At 46.4% G+C, this 15,924-nt stretch overlaps 1 protein-coding gene across 2 annotated transcripts in view; it reads right to left on the bottom strand.

Annotated features, from left to right (window-relative positions):
* Aak1 (AP2 associated kinase 1) overlaps nt 1-15,711 on the bottom strand; it is a 145,086-nt gene extending 129,375 nt beyond the window's left edge. For both annotated transcript variants that reach the window (XM_051154858.1, XM_051154859.1), the window contains exon 1: nt 15,155-15,711. In XM_051154858.1, the coding sequence (XP_051010815.1) occupies nt 15,155-15,317 (163 nt within the window). In that variant the 5' untranslated portion in view covers nt 15,318-15,711. The remainder of the gene's footprint in view (nt 1-15,154) is intronic.
* Between the last annotated feature and the right edge of the window lie 213 nt (nt 15,712-15,924).

Raw genomic sequence — 15,924 nt, 5'->3', positions numbered from 1 at the left:
TCACATCACCCAAAAATTAACATTAATTGTTCTAAGTTTCTGGGAAGGACCCAGAAAGAAGTGAGAAAATAAATACAATGGAATATTTTTACCTCACAGTACCCACAGCAGGAACACAAGGCTAATAACTCATTTCAGGAATGCTGTCTTAATCCTAGCTACAGAGGTCTATCCCTTCAATCCAATCTGCCCCACCACCCCCACCCCCCAAGTAGCCTCAACAGAAACCCTAAGTTAGGAAGAAACCTCAAGATCACCCACAAGCTCAAAGAGGAGGAGATTGTGCCCTAGACTGCTAGAATGAGCCAAGCGCCCGGCTCCTGGCCTCATACAGTTGTCTGTTCATATTCTATGAGCCAACCCTAGGGCTCAAATGTAGGCTGACAGCATCCTAATCACGTCAGAAATCACCCTGTAATTTCTAGGTAAGGACATAGCCACTTAAATAATGCATTTTATATTTTATATTAAAAAAAAAAAAAAAAAACTTTTTACAAGTGATTTGCGGTAACTAGTCGAACAGTCCCATAGAGCTGGAGCTCACGAAGCTCACCAGGCAAGCTGCTAGCGCAGGTTGGCTGCTGAACCCTCTCTCCATTTCACTCTCCCTGCCCCGCAGAAACAAGGAAAATTGTGTGCTCATGTTGTGGGGGCTGCACTCCCTGAGTTCAGATGCTTCCTCTTTAACTCCGTGCTGCGGCTCAGCTGCTCGCTGGTGACTATGGTGTTGGCCCTCCACACAGACATGCAACCCTTCCACCTCCACCACCAATCCCCACTCTCTTTGAGGTTCTCCCTCCGTTTCTGGTTGCTCCTTCAACAAATCTATACATTTCTACTTGCCACTTCCTGCCTCCATGACCACTACTTCAAATGCTGACTGAGCATCACTGTTTTAATTTACTACAGACCAATACTCAACAGGAAATGAACAGAAATATTCCTTCTCTGAAAGGTGCTTTTAGTAAGATTTGAGTTTTGATACCTGGCCTAGTCCTCAACTTTGTAGTGTAGCTTGAAACAGTTTTTGGAGTTCCTTTGTACAGTTAAGATATTTACATATCTACTCTCAAGATGAAGAGTAAGAAGGCCACATTTAACACATCCTGGAAGGATGTGTCTGGGAGATGTTCCATTTTGCTCTGGATTTGTTAGTCCTTACTAAAACCAAAGTCAATAGTTCTTATCACTATAAAAGTTATGTGGCGTTCCCCAGCATAGACTTGCTGTGTTCGTGGAGTAGGGTTAAGGAAAGGCGCTATCTCAAGTCTAGTGCAGCCTGCCTGCCCCCAAGTTAGAGCTATCCTAATGTTCATTCAGCTAATTTGTTTCTCTGGTACCCACTGTTACATTGTTAAATCAGGAAATTCTTGATTTGGATACAAATTAATTTACAACCCACACCCTGACCCTAAAAAAGCCATTAGCTAATACTTTAAAGTGGATACAAATTAAACACATAAAACACACACACACACACACACACACACACACACACACTCAGAGATTATGAGTCCCACAGAGTCTCCACAGCCAGCCAGAATCACAGGCACCCAGAGGTCTATGATTTAAACAGGTGAATGGGGAAGAGAACCACATCCCATTACAAGGACCACCGAGGTAGGGACTCAGGGATCCGCAAGAGCTCAGTCCTGGTGCAGGCAGGCTCATCTCAGCTACTAACCAGGCTGAAGGAGATGGAGCCCAACATCAGAGCTTACCTTGGCTATGGAGTGAGCTCAAAGCCATCCCAGGTAAAGTCTCAAAAAAAAAAAAAAAAAAAAAAAAAAAAGCAAAAAGAAGCCTGGAGAGCTGTAGATACATTAGCTGACAAGCACAAGGACCTGAGTTGACCCCCCAGAACCCACATTTTAAAATGCTGGGTGACATGAAAAGTGTTTATAATCCCAGTAGAGAAAAGCTGGCCAGGCAGCCTAGCCTACTTGGTAAGGTCCAGACCAGTCACAGACTCTGACTCTAAACAAACAAATAAGTAAATAAATCAACAAATCAATCAATCAATAAATAGGTGGTGTCCAAAGAATGACACCAAGGGTTGAACTAGTGACTCCACACATCAACACATCTGCAACTTGGAAAGTGGAAGCAGGAGAATCAGATTCAAGACAATAAACCTGTCTAAAAGAAAATAAAACAAAGCTGGGCTAAGAATCTCCTTCAGCTGATAGAATACTTACCTAGCACACAAAGTCCCGGGCTTACTCCCCAGAGCTATATAAACTGGCCATGATGGCACATACCTGTAAACCCAACACTTGGAAATCAGAGGCAGGAGACTGGTGTCATTCTCAACTACACACTGAGATTGAAGTTAACCTAAATTGCATGAGACACTGACTCAGAACACACACACACACACACACACACACACACACACGAAAAGAAAAAAAAAAGTTTGAGGCTGGAGAGATGGCTCAGCAGTTAAGAGAAAACTGGGGTTCAATTCCCAGCAGGCTATGGCACCTTATATAAATCCAGTTCCAGGGGATCCAGTGCCCTTTTCTGGCCTCTGCGGGCATTAGGCCACACACAGCACACTTACATACAAGCAGATAAAAAGCTCACGCACACCCTTGCTGACCCAGATGGCTCTCGGGCAGAGAGGAAGTCCAATCACGTGTGTCTCCCTTCTCCCTTTCTTCACGCAGGGGTTTTGGGGATGTATCACAGTCCAGCTCTGCCATGTTATATTAGTACAGAGCAAAACAGGAATTCCCTCATGAAAACAAACTTTATACAACTAAGTATTAAAATTACCTATTCAGAAAGTGCTAACCAGGCCTGTACTGAGAGCTCTGCATATAGCCTTTCAGCTAACCTTACAAAACAAGCAAGCAAACAACAAAAACCCCTCAGGTTTTGCCTTTTAAGAGTAAGAAAAGTGAATCTTAGGAGTCAGCCAACAGCACAGGGGCGATCTAGGATTCAAACAAACACTGCCTATTTCTAGTGTCCATGTTGTAACCTCAGTCCCATGGTGCTGGCCAAAGAAGGTGCAAGGAAAACACAGAGGCCCCACCTCTCCTCCAGCAGGGAAGGGAGGACAGAGCATTGGAAATCAAGCTTTCCCGATCACTGTGGAGCTGCATACACTCTCTGGCCTCACCAAGATTTTTCTAGTCAAAAGGCCTAATAGAATCATCTCTTCCAGTACAGGCCCCACCAACTCGTCCCCACTCCACCCCACATCAAAGTTTCCAGAATGCTAAAGAGAAGGGGACAAAGGCCTGAAGAACAGGGCTGGGTTACACCTGGAGAAAACTAAACACATTTGAAAACTTGTGCTAGAAGCAACACTTCCGGCACTGGCCAGACTAGCCAAGCAGAGGAAAAGTTGAGTCAGCAAGAGCTAGAGACCAACCACCTCCCTCTGCACAGTCCACAGGACCTGAGTCCTATCTCCTCCCTGCCCACAGAGGTCCTAGTCACCACCTAAACCTCTCATGCATAGGAGTTCCAAAAAGACAATTATCCTCCCTTCACACTAACAGTCCCAGGGCAACATCTATGAGTGACTTGTACACAGCCATCAAGCAAATGGCACAGCAGTGGACTGCTTTCCAGGACTCAGGGCCTACATGAAAGCATCGACATTTTAGATCACTGTAATTCCAGATGATAATCTGGCATCAATTCCATGCCCCGCCCTCTCAACAATACAGAGATATCATCAGCTCTGGGCCCAATAACTTTTCAGAAGTCATTAAGCAATGCTTCAGTTGGCACTGCTGTCCACTGTCTGTCTGCCAATGTTAATTCAACCTACAGCGGAAAACGGCAGCTCAAGCCGATTAACCCTAACTGGCCTCACATGAAACCCCAAGGGTTTTAAGTTACATTATAACTTTTGTGTATGTGTGTGGGCAGGTTAACCAACTCACGGCATGTGGAGGTCAGAGGACAACCTGCATGAGTCTGTTCTTCTACCATGAGAGTCTGGGGACTGAACTCAGGCTGGCAGGGTTGGCAGAGAACGCCTTTAGCTGCTGAGCTACCAGGCTGGCCCCAAACTCCCAAGTTTTTATAATTTCAATGTTGTCTTAGCTCTGTGGCTTGCCCTTTGGCAGGGCGGGAGGTAATTTAAAAGAACTCCTGTTTGTCACAGTAGGGCAGATTTTGTGTATACTACCATCTAGGATGTAGCTCCATGACAAGAGTGTTTGCCTAGGACTCACGAAACCCCAGTTCATTCTCCAGTAGAAAACCCCAATACTTAAGATCACCCCACCCTCAACAAAGAATTAGCCAGCCCCAAAACCTCACTGCTCCCAAAGCAGCACAACATGATGTGGTGAGCAGTGTGGCAGCAAAGGGCTGGTGTGGCTCAGAAGCGCCCGGGTGCGTGTGACTTCAGGCAAAGCATGTACTTTCTAAATTTTACTTTCTTAGGATCAATAAATGAGCAACTTTTCTTGTTCTTTTTAAAGTTACTCTTAGGGGCTGGAGAGATGGCTCAGCGGTTAAGAGCTGTCAGCTCTTCCAGAGGTCCTGGGTTCAATTCCCAGCAACCACATGGTGGTCACAACCATCTATAATGGCATCTGATGCCCTCTTCTGGCATGTACCATATATGCACACAAAACACTTGTACATAAATAAATAAAAATAAAATAAAATAAAAATTACTCTTAATTCTCTGCATAAACTAAGCTCTTAGGAATAAACCAGTAATCCCAGGATAGTGAGATGCTAGTCTCGGCAGGTCCTTGTTAAAGTCAGTGGTGACAGTGCCCTAGTACTCACTAGTACAGATTTAGAGCTTAAAACTTCTCCCCACATCTTTCCATCTTGATGCTGTGGTTTGACTGCGGTCCTCCAAAGTCACCAGCCTTCAGGAGGCCATCAGGAGACTTTCAAAGGAAAGGCCCTCCGAAATGAGATGAGTACCCTGATAAAGAGGAGCCAGAAAGCTGTCCTGTCCATTCCTCCCTGTGAGGAAGCATGGAACAGCAGGCGGTCGCAGGCCAGCAGAGAGCCCTGGCCACAACTCTACCATGCTGGCACTCTGACTGCTCATCGCTAGCTCCTAAATCTGAGAAATAAACTGTTACATCAACCCAGAGAGACTCACACAATGAGCAGCCTTAAAGTACTGTACACAAGTATGCCCAGGCTTAAAAAGCTCACAAGATTTAGATGTGATGAGCAAAGTCAAAAGTGTTGTGGAAGGGGCCAAGGGTACACATTCATGATGGAAGGCATGTCCAGCCAGAGACACATTCATGATGGAAGGCATGCCCAGCCAGGGAAACATTCATGATGGAAGGCATGCCCAGCCAGGGACACATTCATGATGGAAGGCATGCCCAGCCAGGGACACATTCATGATGGAAGGCGTGTCCAGCCAGGGTACACGTTCATGATGGAAGGCATGCCCAGCCAGGGACACATTCATGATGGAAGGCATGCCCAGCCAGGGACACATTCATGTGGAAGGCATGTCCAGCCAAAGTACACGTTCATGATGGAAGGCTTGCCCAGCCAGGGTACACATTCATGATGGAAAGCATGTCCAGCCAGGGTATACAGGACCTCTGGCCCCATTCCCATTACACACAGAAAAAAGAAGGGAATATTATTATTATGGGAAAAAAGATACTAGGGCAAGGCATAATGGCCACACCCTTAATCTCAGCACTCAAGAGGCAGAGGCAGGCAGAGCTCTGTGAGTTCAAGGCCAGCCTGAGCTACACAATGAGATGCTGTCTTAAGAAAACAGAAAAGAGCATTAATATAATACAAGGGAGACTTTTGAAGGATCTTTCAGTTACAGCTAGTAGCCTTGGGCCAAGTTCTTTGTCCGTGAAGCTTTGGGAGAGTCATCCAACCATTCCAGGTGCAGTCCTCACCAGCACGGTGATCACTGTCCTCCTGGCCTCTTAGGGATGTTGTAAGAACGAGAGAGAGAGTGCAATACCTTGTTGCTGAGGCTCACTGAGTGTCTCAGATACAGCTAATAGGGAAGCCATGAAGATTCAGCTTCTGCCTTTCTAACAGAAACAAGATGGTTAATGCCCAAGAAACAAGGGGCCACCAAACACTATCCAACGCAGTGCTGGGGTGTGTAGCACAATCTCTAAATTCTGAGACGTTGAAAGGGAGAGATCAGTGAGGACTGAAACATTATAAAAGCTGCATGTCCACGTCTTTCACTGGAACCCATCCTTCGAGGCACCCTGCTTAGGAAACACCTCTAGTTCAGCATGTTTGATAATTTAGTCTTCCCTCTGCAAAGCGGAACAAGTACCTTCCATCTCCTCAGGAACGAAACGACAAGGACCGCCATTCTAGACCAGTGCTCTTCAAACAGTATCCAAGGTAACCCACTGAGGTACAGAAAGGAATGGCACACCTTTATTTATATTTATTCTCATCACAGAAAATAAGGTTTTCAAGAAGAAGGTAACCCAAAAAACGTCAGAAAATATCTGCAAATCCTCTACTTGAAAAGATTAATATCCAGAATGCGGAGAATTCCTAAGCTTCAGGCAAATAAGTAAACAACTGATTAAAAAATGAGCAAAGGAGCCAGACACAGTGGCACACAGCTATAGGCTCAGCACTCAGGGAAGCAGAGGCAGGTGAATCTCTAAGAGTTCAAGGCCAGCCTGGTCTACAAAGCAAGCCCTGGACAGCCAAGGCTACACAGAGAAAAACAAAGCAAAACAAAAATGGAGCAAAGGACTTAAATAGACATTTCTTTAAAAAGATATACAAATTGATAATAAGTATATGACAATGCTCAACGTCACTAATAATTTGGGAAATGCAAATCAAAATTAGAATGAGACACAATTTAACACCCATTAAGCCAATCACCATTACAAAGAGAAAATAAAGCAAGGGCTCTACTGGCACATGCCTGTACTCGAAGCTCTGAGAGACAAGGCAGAGTTCAAGATCAATTTGGGCTACCCTGTCTCTAAAATAAAAACAATACAGTTGGACACACTGCTGCATGCTTTTCCTTTAATCTCAGCTCCGGAAGGCAAAGATGGGCAGATTGTGAGCCCACCTGTAAGTCTGAGGCCAGCACGGTCTATATAATAAGTTCTAGGCCAGCAAGAGCCATAAGTGAGACCCTGTCTCAAAAAACTAAAACTAAATAAGTAAATAAATACAATGAAAATAACAATAACTAGCCAGGAAGGGTGACAAACGCCCACAAGTCAAGCACATGGGAACTGAGGAAGTAGAATCAGGGTTAGTTATTCTTAGCCACACATAAAGCTAGCCTGGACTACATGAGACTTTGACTAAGAAAACAAAAGCTGGGGCTGGAGAGACGGCTCAGCAGTTTAGAATGCTTGCCTTTGCAGAGGAGCAGAGTTCAGTTCCCAGTGCCCATGTCAGATGGCTCACCAGTGCCTGTAACTATAGCTCCACTGGTACCACATACACATGGCATACATTCACACACACACACACACACACACATGCATCCATATATATATATATACACACACATGCATATATCCATACATACAAACATACACACACACATAATAAAAATAAATCCGTAAGAACAAAAGAGGGCTGGGGAGATGGCTCAGTGGTTTAGAGCTCTGTGTACTCTGTCCTGAGTTCAATTCCCAGCAACCACATGGTAGCTCACAAACATTCTATACCCTCTGAAGCCCTCTTCTGGCATGCAGGTGTACATGCAAATAGAGCACACATATAAATAATTTTTTAAACTATCAAAAGAGTAAGATTCTTGTGCACTGTTGATAGCATGTAAGGCTGACAGGATCTCTACAGAATACAATGTGACAATCCCTCAAAGGCTTAGCAGGTAAAACATGCTTGCCACCAAGCCTGACAACCTCAGTTCAATCCCTGGATGTCATGAAAAGAAAAACAACTCCTATAAATTGGTCTCTGGCTTCTGTATGTACACTGAGATGCATGCACAACCACCCCAATGCTAAACTTAAAAAGTGTTTTTAAAAATTCCCATATTACCCAGCGTTTCTATGTGTATATCCCAAAATAATTCAATGCAGTGCCTTAAAGAAAAATCTCCACATCCATGTTCCTAGCTTCCCTGCAGCTAACAGGTGGGAGCAATTCACTAGCCACCAACAAACAAATAAGCAAGAAATACATGAACTGTATGCACAACAGAGTATTACTGAGTGTTAAAAAATAAAGAATAAACTACGACATGAATGAAGCTTGAAGACACTGTGCTAAGTGAATAAGCTAGTCACAAAAAAGGCAGTCTATGATTTCACTAGAAGTACTTAAAAGGGTTTGTCAAAAGTAATAGTGACAGAAAGTGGAATAGAGTGGAGAAAGGGGGATAGGTACACAATTTCACTTTTAGAAGACGAAGGCATTAAGGTGGAAGATGGTGTGGTGGCTTTAATTTATGAAGGGGCGAACACCAATCAATTGTGCTTTCAAATAGTTATGAGGGCAGAATCTGCTAGGTATGCTTTTTATTTTTGTTTTATTTTTGTTTGTTTGTTTGTGTTTTGGAAACAGGGTCTCATAACATAGCTCTGGCTGCCTAGAACTCATTATGTAGAGCAGGCTGGCCTAAAACTCACAAGGCTCTCTCTGCCTCCCTGTCCTGGGATTAAAGACATGAGACAAAGCTTGCCTGCTAGGTGTGCTTTTACAGCAATCTAAAATGGAAGAAAGACAATCAGAAGAAAGACAGTCAAAAAGCCCTGGGCATGGTAGTACAACTCTTATTATGCCAGCACTGAGAAAATGAACAGGATCATCAGGAGTTCTAGGTCATTCTGAGCCACTTAACAAGCTCACTGTCAGCCTTGACGACCAGAGACTGTCCAAAACAAAATTGAAACAGACAAAAAACTAGAAAAACCAAGATGTTGTATCTTTATTAACATGTAATGACTAGTGCTTAAAACCAATGCTCCCATTCATCCTCCCATGTCTCTCCCACTCCAAGGCTAGAGGTGATAGCCCCTCATACAGTGGGAGGTACGGGCTTCATGGGGCTTGGGTAAGTGGCTTTACTAATCACGTTGTTTTACACGAATGAACCCTCACAAAGCAAAAGGGCTTAGCGAGGTTTCTGGAGAGAAGCCTTGGAACAGGGCAGCACAGGTACAAGGAGCCAGAGCACTGAGGCACCCTCCTCCCTCTGCTGGGTCTCCATCAGGCACGCTACGACAGCCGTGGCTTATAAGAAAGCTCTCCAAAACCCGCCATCGTTTAGAAGTGTGTGCGTCCACTGCACTGACGATGACTCTCCCCTAAGCATACGCCATACTTTCAGACAGCAGCGAACGGCATAAACAAGACTCGCACACAAGCCACACAGATAAGAGCCGGCATGCTTTTAACATAACAGCGCTGCTTTCCACAGGGTTAGAGACACTACCCCACACCAATCCTGCCTACAACGGTAGGCAATAGTCACACACAGGTGGCTTTTCAGCACTTAGCTAGGGTGTCTGAGGTGTTAAGTTGTCACTTTGTTTAATTTTGGATAATTTAAACAGTTGTCTTCAGTTGAGGCTACTTTAGTGGGCAGCACACCCATAGGCCACAATTAGATTGCTACCTCAAGATCAAAACGCACAGCTCATCTCTGGCCATGTTATCCCCTCTGCCTAGAATGCTTTCCTGATCTTGTCCATCTGGCAGTAAGTTCTCATTTTTCAAGACATACCTTAAATTACTGTTTAGCTTTCCCTGGCTACTCATTCCTCACAAATAACTGCTCTCACCCTTTTACAGCCTCCCCTTCAACATGATTTTTCCCATGTCTCAAGATGGTGAGTGAGTTCCTGAGGGCAGACAGTGGCCCCCAGCCTCTGTCAGCAACACTCACTGGGTAAGCATCTCCAGGTCACACCAGAACCAGCTCACACAGAACTCAGCTCACAAGAGTAGACTGCGGCAAGTGCTTGCTCCGTCACTGGCTGGACTACCTCCTAAGCGGCCTCAGAGGGCGCAGCTTCTAGAAGGCCACACAGAGGTGGATGCTGGTCCCAGTCCCTTTTCTAAAGTGCCAACTTTAAATACTACAAGTCAAGATACATTTTCAATTATTTTCATGTTTATTAAGCCACCCACCATCTTAGCTACTGAGGTGTAGCAGATGCCTCCCCACATAGTCTGCCACTTGCAACCCATGTGTTCTCGCTTCCTCTCTCATGGAATGAGCTTGACGTTGTCAGGAAGGCCAAAGGAGAGGCTCTGGCCATGGCAACTGTGTCTTCTGGACTTCATTTCTGAATTCTGGATTTGGCTATATTTAGCAAAGCTATAAGCGTCATCCTGCCCAAAACCAGGAAGACACCATTCACAAACCACCCCCTGAAAATCTGCATCTCCTGTAAAAATCCAGACTTCCCAGCAGGCAAGTTATCTCAAGTAGAAGGGATCAAAGCGATATCTGCATCAATAAGAGGTACTCAGGAGCATCTAACTGACCTCAAGGGTCCCCACTGAACAATTTCTTCCCTTTCTCACCTGCTCTAGTCACTTTACCTTCCTTGTGCATTCTTCTCTTTACACTGGTAACCTTGCCCCACTGTTCCCCACACGCACATACACTTGCCTGCTTCTGCTTGACTTCTTTTGAGACACCAATTCCACACATCTTACTATGTCTTAGCACACAGCTAGGGCACAGTAAGGGAGCAAGTACATACTTGTAGCCCCTTGATAGTTCTTCAAAAAGCACAGAGTCACTGAAAGAAGTGAGCGGCTAACACATCCAAATATATATTGGGAAGCAAATGTAAAAGAATCTCATTCTCCCCACCACTCAGGAGGCAGAGTCAGGCAAATCACTGTGAGTTCTAGGACAGCCTGGTCTACAAAAGTGAGTCGAGGACAGCCAGAACTTTTACACAGAGACACCCTGTCTCAAAACAAAAAAAAACAAAAAAAAAAAAAACAAAAAAAAAAACCCAAAAAACCCCTCAGTCTATCCCACCTCCAAATACACACACCCTTGGCTTCCTTCCCTTGAGCCTGGAAGGGAAATGTGTACTTGTGTACCAAAACAGTGACATCACACTGGTCAGTATTCCTGAGACTCATCTTCCATCCATCATTTCACCACTGCATGTAATGCACATGCCATCCCCTCTGGCTGGGAGGCCTCGGGAACACAGCAGGAACACTTGCTGGGTACCTGCCGCTCCTGTTCAAACCTCCCTTTCTCCCTATCATCTCTGAACAACAGGACACTTTATTCCACGGTTACTTGTTATTTATTGGTCTCAGTCCATGACGCATCCAGCTTTTTTCTGGAACCTAATGCAGTACCTGCCACAGAAAAGCCCAAATAAATGGCTCACCAAAGGAATGTGCAATAAGGACTTCCAAGACATTATACCTGTGCTGTACGTGTGCCAGGGAAGAGGGGTGCACACATTTCAATCCCCCTACCTTGCTCTGCAGATGGGGGAGCAGAGAAGCTTTCTGAGTCTTGGTTCTCAGCAGCCCCAGACCTGGGTTGTTGGGTTTTTTCGAGACAGGGCTTCTCAGTGTAGCCCCGGCTGCCCTGGACTGGCTTTGTAGACCAGATTGGCCTGGAACTCACAGAGATCTGCCTGCCTCTGTCTCCCCGACTGCTGGGAATAAAGGTGTGCGCCACCACCCGGCCAGACCTGGATTCTTTTTGTGCAGGTGAGAATTTCTGTGGAGCCTGCTAGCCCACCTCAGGCACAGCAAGTATTCAATATTTACTTACTGTTTAAAGTTTAGATGCAAGGCTTTATAGAGCCAAGGATATGACAAAAGGATCGCTTCTAAGCAAAGCTCTAATTTTCCCAATGAGCTCATTCTAGAAGCGGAAGCCATTCTTCCCATGACGTCACATGCCTATAACTCAGACATGGCTTATCACCTCATTCAGGCACCCTCACCAAGAAAGCACTCAGCCTAGAGATGACCATATCCCTCACGACTGAAAGGCTCACCTTCCTCCACTCAACCAAGTTCCCCTGAGACTAGTCAGAGGCAGTGTAGCAAGGCTGCTGCTGCGGATAGCAGTCCAGCACCCTCCTCTCCCCAGCACCTGACTCTGGGGTTCCTGCAGTCCCTTACCATGAAGCCCAGGCCAATACCCACACTGCAGAAAAGGAAACTGTGAACAGGATGTAGTGGTAACCGGGTCTGTGTTTGAGAACTCCACCGTCACCACCCGACACTGCCTGGCTGCTGCCTGGGGGACTTAGTGTGTAACTCATTATCCCTGAGCAACTCTGGCTGATGTACAGGTCAGAACCTGAGGGCTCAAGAGGAGAGGGGCCGCAAAGAACATCTGACTCAGCACCAACCCGACCGAGATTACTTTAGAGTGCCCCAGCCAAACCCTGCTCCCCACTCACCTTAACTCCACATACACTGTTAAATAATAGCTTCATTTATTGAACTTATCACTTGAAAGCGATCATATATCTACATATATCCTCAAAACCACCCCTCAGGGCAATGGAACTCGAACTTTAGCTTACATTAGAGTCTCCCCAAAACTAGTTAAACTTCTATACCCACAACCTACAGAGTGAGGTGTGAGATCTCCATTTCTAACAAGCTCTCCTACAGTGGAATTCATGACCCAAGTTGTATAACTGGTTTAAAAAAGGAAAGAAAGAAAAGGTCCAGAAGGTCAGCAAAATAGCTCAACAAGTAGAGACACTTGTCCCATACCACACGGTAGAAGGAAAGAGCTCGTGGAAGTTGTCCTCTGAGCTGCTGCACACATATGCATGTGTGTGTGCGCGCAAGCACACAATGTAAAAATGTTCAAAAACAAAAGCAGATCCAAAAAACAAAGTAAATCTGTCTGACTATGCAATCAGTGCCCAAAAGCACACTACTATACGTGAAAATATATTTCTTTTCTTTCTACACTGACTGCAGTTCCCAAAGGCAGACATCAGAGCTGGAGATGTAGCTCAGGGGTAGAGCCACCTGCCTGCCATGCACAAGGCCAAGCATGACCCACAGCTCCTCAAGGAAATATATTGGCTAATTAAAATAAAGGCAGGCATTATACGTTAAGAGTTCAGATCTTTCGCTCCTTTCAAAACTTAGTGGTGTCTTTGAACTTAGTAGGTGCCACATAAATACCGACTCCTACATATCCACACACTTCAAAGGCCACAATTCAAGCTCAATCACAGCCAAAGAATTTGCCAGACCAAATTTTAAATGTTATTCTCACAGTTCTTGGCTCCCTAATACTGAGGGGCCTTAAGGACAAGACCCGCAGATTTCGCCCTGTAGTTTTCTCTCATGGTGACAGTAATGGCCCTATCACTGACTGACCATTTCCTGTGTCTTAAAACAGCTCTGATACCTTAATGTCTAGTTTAGCATCGTATGCCCAGAGCCCAGGACAGATTCTGCCACATGGTAAGTACTTTGTGACTGTTGGCTCGATGAATAAATGAATGAGTGCACAGTTAGTTACAAGCCCTAAGTTCTACTTTTTAAAATATTAAAATGCACAATACACGGCTCTTAGGATGGATTCCAGGGCAGCCTAGAAAACAAAGGCCAATTTTGCGTTTTCTCTTTCCCATCACTCTGCCAAGACTCAGAGAATAAGCAAAGCTTAGGGCAACACATGATGAGACAACATCCTAGCCGAAAAAAATGCTCCTGGGCTCTGAGGCCAGCAGAGGCCATTTAGAGACAGAGGAGCTCTGTGCCCCTCATCCTCCTGATCTCACTGTCACTCCACCCACTGCAGTCACGGACTTTGGCTACAGGATAAGAGTCAGCTCAGATTCCAAGGTACAGATCTGGCAGCAAGCATAGAAGCATCTCCCACCCTGCACCAGAGTCTTAGGAAAGGTCTAGAAAGGATGGTGACTCAGGCCTAGAGTAAGTCCACTTGGAGCAGTATTAAGAATGAAAACAAGCAGTAATTCCACAAGGGAATGAATTATCAGCTATCTCTTCAAAATTGTACTTTTTTAGAGCAGGCTTCAATCCTATTCCCAGAAACTGGGCCCCAAGGTGCTTACACAAACTGAGTCAAACACAGCTTCTCTCTTCCCACCCACCCATCCACCACCCTCCACAACTCACCATGACAGGCACTTCCTAGGCCCAGGTAGGGATCCTTGCTTCAACCTCAGCCTGCAAGAGCCTCATAGCTAATAAACTATCCCCTTCCACCATGTTGCCTTCACTGAGGCCTCCTCCATACCCAACCCCTGGCAGTCTGTAACACAACCTACAGCAGGCTGGCCCTATCCAATTAGTTTGGATTGCTTCATGCCAAGGAAATTGCTGCTTTTATTAAAAATAAAAGCACACTAAGCAGGCAATGAGCTGTGAAAACTATCAGTCTGGCATAATTATGAAGGTCGAGGTTAAGGTTACCAAAGGACACTCAAAAGATTTCCCTAAGGCCCAGGCCGTAAACATATGCATCCGCATGAGTACAGAGAGACAAACGAACACAGGCCAAGACAACCCACACAGCATCCTCTCCGACTGAGAGAACGCTAACCCAGAGCCACTGTTAAGTAATTCTTAATAGAATAGAAACTAAAGCAGGAGAAAAGAGGCCTGGGCGACTGAGTTCAAAACAATCTCATTCACTTCTCATGATTTTATCTTAGCCACATCCTGGGGACCCCATTACAGTTAGGTGAAGAAACAAACCTAGTCAAAACACCACAAAAATGCATTCCCATCCCCAGAAAAATCCTCTTCGGATTTCTGGGAAAGTTGGGCGGGAGGAAACCCCTCTCTCCTTTTAATTAAGATCCATCTCCATCCCCACCCTTCAGCCTCCGCATCAGAATTTAAAGTTTCAGGAAAATGGCAAGACCACCACCCTGCATTTGATGTCATTTATACTCCACACATACGTTTTCCCCTCTGACCCACATAATTCAGTCAAAAGAGGTGGTTTCTCCACAAACCACCCCCTCCCTCTCCCCCTTTAAAATAAAAGGCCACTGAGGTAAACAATTTGGCCAATACCGCCCCCCCCCCCGAAAAGCCTTGTCAATTCCCAGTCTGAGTTTTAAATCTCTCAAGGACAATGACTCGCAAGGAAAGTGCAGGGGGGAAGGGAGGGTCAGTTGGTCAAAACCCATTCATACAAGTAGAAACCAGAGTCTTGCCACATCAGCACACGAATTCACCGCGCACTGGCTTCCCACCGTACCTTCCGCCAGCACCTCGTCCACGGTGACCTGCTGCCTCCCGATGCCGAAGACCCTTCCGATGTAGCCACTGCCCAGGCCTGAGCTGCTGCCCCCTCCACCGCTGGAGCCTGAGCCCAGGCCAGAGCTGCCCTGCTCCCGCCTGGAGTCGAAAAACTTCTTCATCTTTCCAATAGGAAACGCCAAGGCAAAATGCCGATGGTTTCTCGATTCGTATTTGTTGGAAAGAAAGAGATCTCAGGATTTCTTCTCGGGTTTCAGCCCGGAGCAGAGCCCCGGGAATCCGGCCGTGGGGTGGGGGCTGAGGGACGGCGCCTGCAGGAATAGACTGTCAATCGCGCGGCTGGTCCCCTCCTCCTCCGAGGGCGATCGTTTAAGTTTAAACCTATGATGACAGAGGCAGAGAGAGGATGAATCAGTAACACACTCCACAGCCCAACTGCCGGGTCCTAGGGGAAGCCAAGGCCGTCATTCAGTGGAAACGCTGCGTGCGTTTTCTTCAGGAAAAGCCTGGAGACGCACGGGCCACCAGCCCGGACCCCCGCCCCGGGCCCCGGACACCCACTAGCGGCGGCTCGGCGGCGAGCCCAGCTACCAGCCCCGCGACATGGCCACGGCCGCCCGCCTGCGACGCGGAGGAGGCGGCGCTGCCGCAGAGCCGGGGCCGCTTCGGCGCCCGCCCGCCAGCTGATCCCCGAGCGCCGCGCTGAGGCCACCCCTCCCCCGCGCGCGCGCCCGTCGGCTCCCACCACCCACCCGGAAGTGACCTGCC

This window comes from Acomys russatus, chromosome 13 (genome assembly GCF_903995435.1).
Source record: "Acomys russatus chromosome 13, mAcoRus1.1, whole genome shotgun sequence".
Taxonomy (NCBI): domain Eukaryota; kingdom Metazoa; phylum Chordata; class Mammalia; order Rodentia; family Muridae; genus Acomys; species Acomys russatus.
This window is presented reverse-complemented; position numbering and strand designations above follow the sequence as displayed.